Source organism: Drosophila rhopaloa, unplaced genomic scaffold, assembly GCF_018152115.1.
Source record: "Drosophila rhopaloa isolate 14029-0021.01 unplaced genomic scaffold, ASM1815211v1 contig_3, whole genome shotgun sequence".
In the NCBI taxonomy this organism is placed as follows: domain Eukaryota; kingdom Metazoa; phylum Arthropoda; class Insecta; order Diptera; family Drosophilidae; genus Drosophila; species Drosophila rhopaloa.
The window spans coordinates 20,941,906-20,955,805 of record NW_025335123.1 but is presented as its reverse complement, the minus strand read 5'-3'; the positions used below and the strand labels follow the sequence as shown (position 1 = coordinate 20,955,805).

Here is a 13,900-nt window from a genome sequence, read left to right as displayed (position 1 = left end):
GGGCGTGGAGAAAAGCAGGGGCGTGCCACACGCCAGCTGCATAATTGATAAGGGGTGCGCGGACGGTGATGGGAAGGGGGGATGGGGGGAAATCGGGCGGGATGAATGCAAATCGCAACGAATGCAGATAACCTTGTTAAGATGCCAATTACGAAAATTAACTTGGCCCTCTTGCACCGGCGAACTTATTGATTTTGCATTGGGTTCCAAGCCAAAGGCGCTTCGACTTACCCCCTCACCCTTCCCCTCCCCCTTCCCCACCCATTCCACCAACAGAAGCATTTTCCACTTCTATATCTCCATTAGAGTTGGCAAAACAACGATAGCTCAATCGATATAATTAATAATAATAATTAAGCATTCTTTTAATAATGATTAATTTTTTTTTAATAAACTAAATTTTAAATGTAGCACATCATTTTGTTTGTTTTTTTTTGGGGGGTTCAATCACTTTTCAATCTTTTAAGTTTATGAAAGCTAATAAATAACTTTTTTGTTACAGAAAAACAAATCTTTTTTTCATAATACAACATTGCATTTTTATATAGTTTCCCTTCAAAGAACAAGGCTTTAAATACAATCCCTATTTTGGTATTGCCAATAATAGTATTAATATAAAAATCATCGAATAATACCATCTCTAATGGACCAACTATTTTCCAGCTTAAATGTTTTTCAGCATTTTGACCCAGTCTTCTTGGCAACCTCATTGCTCAATTGGCAAATGTGTGTGCCTCCCCTCGGAAAATGCGCCCGCCATTTTCCCCCGAGGAAAACTTTATGCCAAAAGGAAATGACAAGAGGTGAGAGCGAACGGAGCGGGAAAAATGTGAGGAAATTCACTCGACGGAAGCAGAGACAGTTTGAAATAATTACATTGCACAAATCGAAGAGGTGCGGGGGTTTTCAAAACGCTTCGGCGAGGGGGAAGTGGGGGCTGCTGGGCAATATACATACACACCCATCGAACAATCGGAGCTGGGGAAAAGCATTTTCCATTTTCCATTTTCCGAACCACAGAAGTTGCTGCCAGACGGCAGACATGGGCTCAAATGCAGCAAAAGTACAAATAATTTCATTATAATGCAGGGAGAATGTGGTCAAGGGGTTGGGACGGGGGGAAGTGGCATTTATATAGGGTTTTTGTGGAGAGGGTGGGGGGGATTAGAGGGGGGGCCCAACAGGTTAAGCAGCCACTGGAATGAAGGGAAAAACGACAGAACGCAGAATGCCAAGAAAAACAGAGTGGGACGAACGACAACAGCAACTGCAACTGCAGCAGCAGCAGCAACAACATCGAGAAGCAGCAGCAATAATTGCTAGTGAAACACAAGCAGCAGCAGCAATATCAATATCTGAGCTAAGTGCAATACTAACTGCTGCAAGCAAAAAAAAATAATCTGCAGTCAGAACAACAAACTGAAATACCCTTGTGGATCCATTCTTTTAAGGAGGGATAGAGTAAAACCTTACTAATCGATTCGTATAGCTTCTTAAAATACCCCTTGTTTTATATAAAATTCTAAAATCGATTGCTTTCCGACAATATCTAAAAGAAGACAATCGAATTATTCACCTAATGTGACTTACAGCTGCAGCAGCATGTGAAAATATTCCACAAACTGAGCAAATTAAATCAAAAACATAAATAATAGAAGGAATTCCAAGAGCAACGGCAGCAACATTTATGAACAACAACTTGGCCAGGTGCAACAGCAGAGCAAAAAATAACAGTCACATTAGCAGCAATATTAAGAGTTAAGGCAGCAACAAGAGCAGCAACTTGTGCGACAGCAGCAATATCCAGGTACAACGGCAACATTATGAATCAAACAGCAGCAGCAACATTTCCACAGGAAACAATAAGTGTGGTAAGCTTACAAGAATGAGAATTATGACTTGCTGTAAGGGACTAACATGTTCAGTAACTAACATGTTTAATATTATTATTTATTTTGGTGGTTCTCTTTTACAAAATATATATAAATAAAATATCTATATATATAATATCACTTTAAATATTAGAAAAGCTTAAAAAATAAATCTAAAATTGTAGAAAAGTTTAACTTTAATTTATTTATTGCTTTGTTTTATTTATTTTCAAAATTAGTAAAATTACACATGCAACTTTTTCTCTCTGTTGCAGCAACTGTAATAATTGCAGCAGCAACATAATCAACTGTAGCAGCGGCAGCAGCAACAGCAGCAACATGCAATATTAGCGGCCACAGCAGCAACATGGGGAACCTGAGCACCGACAGCAACATCGGGGGCAGCACGAAGGTGCATGAAGAACGGCAGCAACTGAAACAACAGCAGCAACATCAACGCGGTGCCAACCAGCAACATGAGACATACCAGTTTGCAACTGTTTGCTGCTTTTCTCTGTGTTTTCTGTGGGGACAGAGCGTGGGGACAAAGTCGTCTATAAATAGCAAATACTGTTGACAGAGGCGTGGGGCGAATGGGGTGAGTAGGGGGGGTGTGGGGGGGCAGTTGGTTGAATATATCAGGATATAGTGGATAAGGGGGGTGCCTGACTGGAGGATGGCTAAAAAGTCTCAGTTGCAGCGACAACGACGACAGCAAATGCGTATTAATTGCGACAGCAGTTCGTCAACATTCCACAAAAGACGGTAAAGGGTAAATGGGGGATACGAGGTTGATATAGGGAAGATATAGCAAAGATGTACCAGCAACAGCAACAACAGCAACAGCAACAGCAACAACAGCAACAGCAACAACAGCAAAAACAACAACATAATTAAAACTGCCAACATGGCGCGTGATCGGCAGACATCGATAAGCGTAACTCGAGACAAGTCGATCAAAGTGGCAAGAAGTCCATCCTTTGGTTAAGAGAATATAAACATATATATACAGAACATAAAAATAAACATATATACATATATACAAGACCGAAGAACGAGTAGCTGCGGAAGGTGTCACAAACAGAAGCCTTGCGGTCGGATATTAGAATACATTAGAAAAGATGGAGCAAAACCAGAGGACCCATAAAACTGGCATAAATGAGGTTAACCGATAGCTTGTCGGTTGTCAAAGGAAGCCATAAAGGAAAGCCAGGAGATGAGTTGGCAATGCCATATATATTATCTAAATAAGTTTAGTTTATAAAGCGTATAATATTTAAAGCTCTTTAAAAATGCAAACAAAAATAATAGTTTTTCAATTAATTCACAAACTTGTATCGTAAAATGCACTTAAAACTATTGGATGTTTCATTTGTTTTGTTCTTATTACTTTGATTAATTAGTTATACATTTACAATGTTTATAGCCACACTTCAAAATATTAATGGCTGTAAGATAACCAAATAATTAAATTTAATCAACAGTTTGTTCCATAAACATATTATTTAATTCTTAAATTTAAGAAAATTTAAAAAGAATGTTTGAATTGCATATCATATTATGGTATGCCTTTGATAATCACCAACCATACACAATTTAAACTATTAAATTAGAACTCAAAACTGTCAATCAAAGTCATTAGCAGTAAAAATAAAATAATTATCGCAGGCCTTGAATGCCATGAATCGCTGCAAATTGGCCACAAAATGACCCGGAAATTCGGTGAACCTTGATGGGGCTAAAAGCCAAGGCCCGCCAATTGGCCATCTGCAATTGCGGAGTGGCTCCGTGAGTGAGGAATCCCATGACGAATGCGATGGCGATGTGCAAATGTTGCGTGCGGTATGCGGAAATCGCCGCCTGGAGCCCAAATCGCATAATTGCACCTGTCGCCTCCTACAAGAGGCAGCTGCAAAAGTTTCAGCTAACCAGCAACTTGCAACTTGCAACTGCTGCAACTGTTGCAACTGTTGCAACTGCCGCAACTGGCAACAACCACTGGCGCTACATATGATTCCATATTTGGAGGCTACAGCTTTTTTATTCTCCTACCGCTGGGACACAAACCTAATGGCAGCGCCTGATTATGAGGCGGGTTATTTATGCGCCCAGCTCTCTGATTTCTAGCTGCGATCCAGCAGCATCAATAATAACAAGCAGACATCGAAATCGCCGATCGCTCCTCGGTGGTCCCCACTCCTCCACCTCCTCAGGCTTCCCCCCTTCCCCATTTTCCGACCCCCTTTTCCCTGATCTCAAGCCCGCGGCGCGTCACTGGATGAACACAGCCCATCTGCAGCCCATTCTGTGGCTATTCTAGAGCACTGCAACAAAAAAGTAGGGATTAACTTTGAATTTGAATGTATTGCCTTTGAAATAATCGTGAGTATTGCATATGTCATTTCGCAAATTCTTTGAAGTTCATTTACTTGTGTATATATTTGTATTACTATTATTATTGTTATACACTTTTAGAAATTATTAAAATATATCTTTAGTTTGGGAAGAAAGAAAAAATAATAGTCTTTCTTTATAATTTATATAACATTTATTTAAAAATATCAACATATTAACATTTGAATTAATTTTTCTTTAAAAGGTGGAAACATTGTATTCAAAGTTGGCAGAACTTTTCGAAAATGTATTAATTAATAATGTCTAAAGTATTTATTCTTCTTAATAAAAACAATTAAAATAAGGTCTTGCTTAACTCCGAAACTGTTCTTACTATTAGTGGAAAAGAAAGTGATTAGAATTTTTTCGAGTGTATCCCCCCACTCAAAAGACCCCTCCCCACGCCGATCGCAACCAGTTGTAACAAGCTGTGGAAGCTGCGGAGTGCGCGTGGCCGTCGTGGCGTTTTATGACTTTGTTTGGCCGGCCTCGACTTGCCCCAAACCACCTCCCCCCCCCACAGTCCCACGAATCTTGACCATCTACCCATCATCTTGGCCCGGCTTAGAAAACGGAGAACAGAAAACAGGTGCACTTCACATCAAAGCGACGCAGGCCAGCATCCAGCAAACTGAGCCCCGGCCGAAACACTCGAAACACTTAATCAATGGCAGCCGACGCCGACGCCAATGGCTACAGTGGTTTTAAAGTCAAAGAAAAATGCACTGAAATAGTATCGTTCTGAATAAAAATGAAATGAGGAAATCCTAGAAAATAAAACTCACTTTAAAAATCAATTACAAAGTGCCTAAATTTATAGAAGAATTACCAATCGATCTATCTATTTTGTTAGCTGAAAATAGATAACATAAAATTTTTAGAATTTGTGAGGTTTTAAATATCTATTAATATAATATTTAGAGAGCACTGTGAGCACAATATTTATATCTGAGAATTTATAATAGATGCTCTAATACGAATACCTAAATTTAAGGACATACCTCAGTCTGATTGTTTCAGTTTTTTGGGTTATGTTGTTCTCTTTATAGATGTTAGGTAAGTGTGATCTTTAAATTAGTTGTCGAAGCAAATTGATAGAGATTTTCCCATATTTTTGCCCACTGTGCACATCTTGTTCATCGTCTTGGCCGCCTTGGCATGCACGTCTAATTACCGGGAAGTCAAATGTAGTCAACATATTGCGCTTTGATTTGCGCTGCCAGCAGCAACAGCAAGCGCACACCAGCAACTATCAACTAGCAACTAGCAACATCGAGAGCAACTGGCAACTAGCAACAGGTCCCTAGTCCCCGTCCTCGGATATACATCCTCAGGTTGGATCGGGCTGGGATTGGGAGGGTCCGCCTCGATGGTCATAGTTATGGTTTACTCGTCGGCAGCCGATGGGAAAATGTGCGTTTGGGCCCGGTCTTTTGCTCTTTGCCCAAGTGGTAGCCAATGGCCAATGTGTGGAAACGCGGGCACTTCCAACTGCTGCGCGGTACCTGCTCCTAGACCCGGTTCAGGTACTACACAGCCAGAAAAATCGTACGCTAATCGGGATTATTGAAAAACAAACCCATTATGTCACTGCACTTTAACATATTATCTTGTGAACAGTGAAAACAGTTTTAGATATTGTTGTATAAATTGTAAGAGGCTTGATTAAAAAAAGCAAACTAGTTCACAAATATTTAACAATATTTATTAATTTATTATCAAGTATAATTCAAGAATCAACCAATTTGTAACCTATAACTTATACTTGCAAATTTCTCAACATTTTTAAAGACAAAGTAGCACACAGCTTTATAATAATTAGTATACAAAATCTTTTAGTTCAGTTTAATAAGGTAATCAAAATATATGAATATTATAAAAAAAGATAGATAATGAACAGCATCAAAATCAAAATGTTCATTGTTGGAAGAACTTTTCTCAAGAATTTCCAGCCCTTTTCTAAGTAGTTTATGTTGTGTAAAAAATATTTTCTAATAAAAGAGCAACGAATGACAGTCCCAAATACAACTTTTTCTGCCAGTGTGGGCCTAGACTGAACCGGGACCAGAGCCGGGGCTATAAATCAGGCTCATTTTAATGACGCAAGCGAAATGCGAGGTTTTGAAACGTGTTTCGCTTGCCCAGTTGGCTGCCGTTTTGCAATTTGATTCTGCAGTACTCTATATAGTATATCCCTGCCACTGCCCCCGATTTCTCGGGGCGCACCTAGCCGGCAATTAGGTGTATCAATCATGGAGGCATTAAAACAATTGAAAAATTGTCTTTGGGAAATTGAATAGCAATTAGAATATATGCAAAGCCCAAGTTCCAATTAACTGTTGAAACGTTTTCGTTCCTTTTTCTGCCCTGATGCCATTTATTATCGATCATCGTTTCTTTGGTAATCAATAGTTTCGGTTTGGCTCTGAATGAAAAGGGCATTCTTCATAATTATGCAGTTTTCTTTGGGCGAAGATATATTCGTTATTTACGATTTCAGTAATAGCAATGTTTTTAATTGCTTGCAGAATGGTGAACCAAAATGCAAATTTATTTAGAGCTCATAAAGTTTGCGGTGCGTTTCTTCTCTTGACCCTTAACTGGTCTATTAAATGGTAATTCCAATTGTGAGCTAGGCCTTAAGATTTTTATAAACTTCTTTTGTTACAGGCTTTTTAAGCTATAAATGGACTTCAAATAGTAAGCGAAAGCTTCAAGGCTTAATTAAGTCATATTTTTATTCTGGCGGCTGGTGTTGATCCCAAATGTCATAAAAATGTTCATAAACGAGTTCTAATCTCTGGTTAACCAAGACCGTTTTTTGAGGTCAGCAAAGACAGCAGTGATCATTGTTTCGCCTCGACGTTTTAGTCGTAATCATAAAGGCAAAACACTTCGATGGAGGAACTCGAAACGATCCAAACGCGATCTAAATATCCGTGAGAGTTCGTTGACTGATCGAGTGTGATTTTCCCAAGGCAATTCCTAAACAAATGGCGAACAAATGTAGTAGATTTGGCTACCAAATACCGCAAGTTTGCAAAGGAATTATGAACACAATCCGCTATCTGTGGACGAAATCTCAATAAAGGCCGGCCGATTGAGAGATATGAAAGGCCAGCGATTGAGATGACGGCATTCGGCCATATATTATGATAACTAATTGATTTAAAGACACATTTCAGCGGTTCGAAATAAGATTACATTAGGCTTATAAGGTGTTTACTATGCCCCAAGTTCGTCGATGAAATGCAAATTTTTGAGCTAGACAAACGGGGCAATATTTTACGATTCAGAACTCGAAACGTCTTTTATTTCGTTAATTTTTATGCTTCTGCCGCGTTGTAAAACGTAAAACGAAATGCAATAAAACCAAATCAAATTTAAATAGAAATGACCAAAAACAAACGATGAACAAAATCAAATCAAATTCAAAATATCACAACACTGTCGCAGTCGTTTGTTTTGTATTATTTCTATTTGATTTCCTTTCTTCTCGTTCTTTTCGTTCTTTGTTGATTTTTATACCCTTGCAGAGGGTATTATAATTTTGGTCAAAAGTGTGCAACGCAGTGAAGGAGACATCTCCGACCATATAAAGTATATATATTCTTGATCAGGATCACCTCCTGAGTTGATATAGCCATGTCCGTCTGTCCGTCTGTCTGTTTCTACGCGAGCTAGTCTCTCAGTTTTAAAGATATCGAATTGAAACTTTGCACACACCCTTCTTTCCTTTGCACGCAGTATATAAGTCGGAACGGCCGGGATCGGCCGACTATATCCTATAGCTGCCATATAACTGAACGATCGGAAATGCCATAACTTTGGTGTTTTTAAAGTTAGGAAGTTGGGATTTTCTATGGGTTTTACATTTGGCCAATCAATCAACAATCAACACCAGAGCAGAAAAGCAATCGGTGCCTTGACTTTGCCCCTTGGGTAGCAACCACCTCCAATGTGCGGACCCAAGAATAATAGTGTCTTATGGCTGGAAATCCAGATCATTTCCCCAAACTCCCTTACATACCCATCAAAATGACTTCACAAAAACTTAAAAATTAATAACAAAAGCGGACGCCATTTGAATGAAAAATATAGAGCACACATCCACTTATACGTATTTATGTTCCTAAAATACGTAGATCAGTTGTGCAATAATGTCAATCAGTTCCATTTATCAAATCTCCCATTTCATCAAATGCAAACGAATTAATACCAGACAGCACTACGAGTACAGTATTTTCTTATTTTGTTTTAATATTCAAAAATATTTCTTATTTAAACAGTGCGACTCATAAGGGCTTGGGCCTTATCATCATTTCAACAAACGTTAGTGATAACTCTTCGTAGATATGCCATGAGCTCCAATGAATTCCCATTTCGCCTACGCCATATTTGGAGTATTGTCCATTCAGCGTACTGTAATTTAAAGTGATTATAGTAGGAAGATTTAAGCAGAGCATAAATAAGCAGGTATACCTGTATGAACAGGCATTGTGCCACCATGCACCATTTGAAAAGGCACAATTAATATAAATGGCATTGTCATTATCCCGATCAATTGTGGAGAACTTTTGGTGCTCATTTTCTGTGAGTGAGTCTCCGGCTTCACCAGAATATTTCCCTAGATTCTTCAACTCGTACAATTCCTCCTCACTCCCAATCTTAAAGTCATCGTAATGAGCGTAGCTGGTGGATCCATTAACCATCCCAAGTTTAATGTAGAGTTCGTGGGGTCGTGCCTCAGTCATCCGATGCAATTTTTCCAGCCCGATGAAGAATTCTCCACTGATATTCCCAAATCCAGATTTATAATCATGCCAGTTTCTCTCGAAGTTCTCGGATCCGTCAATGCGTCTCTGAATTACAGTCCAACCACTTGGAGACGACGCACATGGCACTTCAAAGGGTTCAAGACCCGGAAGCTTTATTTGGTAAATCCCATTGGGACTGTCACTGGGACAAGAGTCAGGTAAAATGTCATAAGTTTTCTGCAATTCAGAAAGCTGACTAGATAGTTCTGATTTTATGTTATCAATCGAATTAATTTGAGTCCTAAGGTCAGAGATTTGTTCATCTCTATTTTTAAGGTGTTCATGCTGGCTTTTGATTTGCCCCTCTTTCACTTTAAAAATATCTTCTTTTATTTTGACTTGACCCTCGGATATTTTTAACTTGTCATCTATATTCCGCAATTCAAAACGCTGACTAGAAAGTTCTGATTTTATTTTCTCAATGGCTTCAATTTGAGTTGTAAGGATCGAGATTTGTTCATCTCTAACTTTAAGATCCTCCTCTTTCACCTTTAAAATATCTTCTTTGCTTTTGGTTTGACCTTCGGATATTTCTAACTGACTCTGCAAGTCTTTTATGGTGTCTTTCAAGGTATTTACTTGGCTTTTGAGTTCATCGTTGGCATCGGATGTTATTGTCAGCTGTAAAAAATGATTTAGAACAGGCGATAAAATAATAATCATTGCATTCGTTTCCAATATATTAATTAGTTGGTTACTGCGATAAATCTTAATTGAGTTTACACCAAAAAGTGGTTGTTCTTCCAAAAGAAAATAAATATATAAAATGGCAGCGTCGTTTTGAAACTAAATACAGAATAGAGTTCTACACAACGCAATAGCATGATTGTTTCAGCGTAGTATTATTTAATGTGCTAAAAAAACTATTGTTTACTACTGTGCTTTCCTTACATGCAATTTACATATAACAAGAGATAAGGACTTCCGATAGGAACGCGAAAGGATGTCTGTCTATACATATGTAACTCACCGTCCTAAGTTCCTCCATTCTGTCCAATCTCGCATTCTGCAGAGCCTGAATGGAATTCACGAAGTCTTCTTTTGTGATAGTCATGGTCATCTTAAAGGAATCGTTAAGGGCTCTCTGCCCTGCCTCGATTTCATCCAACCTTTTTTGGATATTATCAGATATAGGGTTTAGTGTGGCCAGGCAAAAGGAGCCGCATTGTGTGGGTGCATCTTGGAGAACGCACAACGACTGATCCTTTGAATTGGACGCAATTCCTCCTTGAACACTTGGAAAAATTAATAAGCCAAGCAAATAGGACAATAGTCTCAGCATCTTAAGATGTTCCATCTACTCAAATCGAATTCAAAAAGTGTACTGAAATGTAGCTATAAGTTGAAGAAACAACGAAGCCAAAAATATTGTTAATACGCCCCGTGAACGTTCATATTCCATATGTATGGCACGTGGCTCTTCTAATCTCTAATCCGTTGGCCAAAATTATATATAATATGTATAGACTACAATATAAATAGAAATGAGCTTATATTCTTATCGATTATATGCGCTTTATTTTTATACCCTTGCAGAGAGTATTATAATTTCAGTCAAAAACTTGCAACGTAATGAAGGAGACATTTCCGACCCTATAAAGTATATATATTCTCGATCAGGATCACCAGGAGAGTCGATCTAGCCATGACCGTATGTCCGTCCGTCCGTTTCTACGCAAACTAGTCCCTCAGTTTTAAAACTATCTGTTTGAAACATTCCCAAAAGTTGTCTTTCTGTTGCAGGTAGTATATATGTAAGTCGGAACGAGCCAGATCGGGCGGCTATGTCATATAGCTGCCATATAACTGAACGATCGCAAATGCCATAACTTTGATGTTTTTAAAGTTAGGAAGTTGGGATTTTCTATGGGTTTTATTTTTGGCGAACCAATATAATTTACAGAATATTCTGCAAGGGTATATCAACTTCAGCTTTTGTAATCATTTGGAAACCAAAAAACTGTTTTAAATGTTTTTTATTGAAACTTTGCCAAAACAAAACACACAGCCAAAAGAATTAATGTTTTGGGCAGCTGAGAACCTATACGATCATTTCCCAAATGCCCAAAATAAAATTTTTTTAGCTGAGAATCCCAATGGATTGGAAACGTTGTAACGAATTCAACGAGGTATGACATTCCAAGATCAAGATAATTATTTCTTCGTGATTGGATCAAAAAACTGAAAATCGAGTCGCATTTTTCAAGATTTCGAAATCGAAATGTAATAACTGCAAGGGTATATAAACTTCGGCTTGCCGAAGTTTGCTTCCTTTCTTGTTTATTGGTATTTTGGTTCGATATCGTTGGTGTTTTTTAAATTTTTTGTTGCGTATTCATCGTTTTTTTCTTGGTTTATTTTCAGTTGCGTTTCTGGGCCGCTATCGCTACTCAAAAAATTAGCTTTTCTTGAGATATATCTAAAATAGGAGTGTCCCAAAGAAAATATGTATTATTAATTTCAAAATTAGTTTAACATTCTCTGGACGAAAAAGAAATTATTATTTACAGTTTAAAAAAATATTTAATCATAAAAAATCAACAACATTTTTATAAAACAACCTTTTTATAAATGAAAAACATATTTTTGTATAAAAGTTTTGCTGTAGCCAAATTGCTCTTATTTTAAATGAATATTTAAATAGGATTTAAAAATTCCAGTGTGAAATAATACCTTTTTTCGAGCACATTTTTCCTTGAGAGTATTTCCACTTCGTTGCTCCGCTACTTTGTCGACATTTCCCCCCAGTTTTTCCATTTTCCTAGCTGCAGCCTGGTGTTTCGTTTAATTTGCATGCAAATAGAGCGGCGACGGGTTCGGATGGGCACAGATATATACAGTTGCGGTCAAAATAATAGTAGTGCCGGTTAAGCAACAAGTTTTTTCTCAATATTTTCTCCATTTCTTCAAAAATCCAATTCATTTTTTTTACATTAGTAACTGTAATTAACTGCTCTATAATAATTCGTAGTTATTTTCGATTCTCGCCTTTATTTTTATTCTTTTCGCCTTCATTTGCAAAGATTCACGTGTTAGACTCAGTCATAATAATAGTAGTGCCAGAGAAATTAGCAAGACTAATATAGTTTACTTAATTTGAAAAGAGTTTTGTGGTGGTTAATAATAGTTTTGGGTGTTATTTAACAGTCCCAAGTATTTTGAGATTTTTCTTTAACATTCAGTCCTGACTACATGGGGCGTGGCAAACTCTATGCTGCCGAGAGGCGAGATCTGATTTAAAACTTGATTTCTGCTGAGAAAACTTATGTCGAAGTGCAAAATATTATTGGCTGGTCTTCTACAATGGTTAGAAATGCTAAAAAATATGAGCCAGCAAATGAAACGCCTGGTCGACTCAAGATATTGGACAAAAGGTCAGTGGATCGCTCGAAAGACAGTCAAGAATCGAACCCTTCTCGTCTGCTGCATCCCTAAAAAAACTTGTAACTTAAATGCAAGTTTGGAAACATTAAGAAGACGAGTCAGAGATAATAACCTCATTTCAAAAAGTCCAAGAAAAGTGCCGTCACTCACAAAAAAACATGCCGCGAAACGTTTAAAGTTTGCAAGACGGCTCTTGAATTGGCCATTGGAGAAGTGGAGGAATATTTTGTGGTCGTATGAGTCTAAAATAGTTTTGTTTGGAGGCCGTGGCACTCGGCAGTTTATTAGACGACCACCCTTATGTGTTTTTTCTCCGAAATATACCTTAAAATCGGTAAGGCACGGTGGTTCATCAATTATGATTTGGCCAAGCTTTTCATACTATGGAGTTGGGCCAGTATATTAGATCAAAACTATCATGGACCGTTATTTATATGTCAAAATTTTAAACGAAGTGATGCTTCCATATGCTGCCGAGGACATGCCACTTGTTTGGACGTTCCAACAGGACAACGATCCCAAACATACGAGTAAACTCGCCAAAGAGTGGTTCGCGGCCAATCAAGTTAGTGTCATGGAGTGGCCTGCACAGTCACCCGATCTTAATCCAATTGAAAATTTATGGTGTGACGTGAAAAGAGCAGTCTCGGAAATAGGACCAAAGAATAACATTCAACTTTGGGAAGCTGTACAAAGGTCTTGGAGCTCTATTCCAGTGAAGAGATGTCAAAATTTAGTTGATTCCATGCATAAGCGCTGTGCGTCCGTTATTGCAAACAAAGGATATGCAACTAAATATTAAAATAATCCTTAAATATAGGTCTATTATATACATTTAATCATTTAATCTTTAAACGTTTTTTTTGGCCGTGGTGAATTTTTAAAAGTTTCACTACTATTATTTTGAACGAACAAATTTTGGTAAAATTCCACATTTTTATTTTTTTTTGAAAAATCTTATGAATTATCCTAAGTTGTTATGTATTTTTATTACCTACTATTAGCTGAGTTTCAATGAAAATTAAAAACATTTTGCAAAGAGGTTTCAAAAGTTATTTTTTTGCGGTTTTTAGATAACCTCTGCGGGCACTACTATTATTTTGACCGCAGCTGTATATATATATATATATATTTATATATGTTTTTAGAAATAAATATATAGACGGGGTCAGGCCTCCAAGACGAAGACGAGGCTAAGGTGTTTGTTTTATTTGGACATCTTTCGGCTGGCCGGTTGTTGGCTTTCGTCGTTAATTAAGGTTTATGGACAAATTATGCCCACAAATTGGCAATTAAAATTAGAACGCGCACATAAATTCAAGAGCACCGAAAAACCCGACCCCAAAACCGAAACCGAACCGAACCGAAAATAATAATAATAAAGAGCATCGTCTGCGACAAAACGTTGTCACTCGACTGGTTTTTATATATCCC

General features: G+C 37.8%; 1 protein-coding gene across 1 annotated transcript; it reads right to left on the bottom strand.

Moving 5' to 3' along the window:
* Positions 1–8,560: 8,560 nt before the first annotated feature.
* On the bottom strand, positions 8,561–10,386 carry LOC108045455 (fibrinogen-like protein 1). Its single transcript, XM_017124786.1, has 3 exons — positions 10,053–10,386; positions 8,748–9,703; positions 8,561–8,687 (listed from the first exon to the last, which is right to left on the bottom strand). Exons 1-3 carry the CDS (start codon positions 10,377–10,379, stop codon positions 8,561–8,563), a joined length of 1,410 nt encoding a protein of 469 aa, XP_016980275.1. The 5' UTR covers positions 10,380–10,386.
* Positions 10,387–13,900: the final 3,514 nt, after the last annotated feature.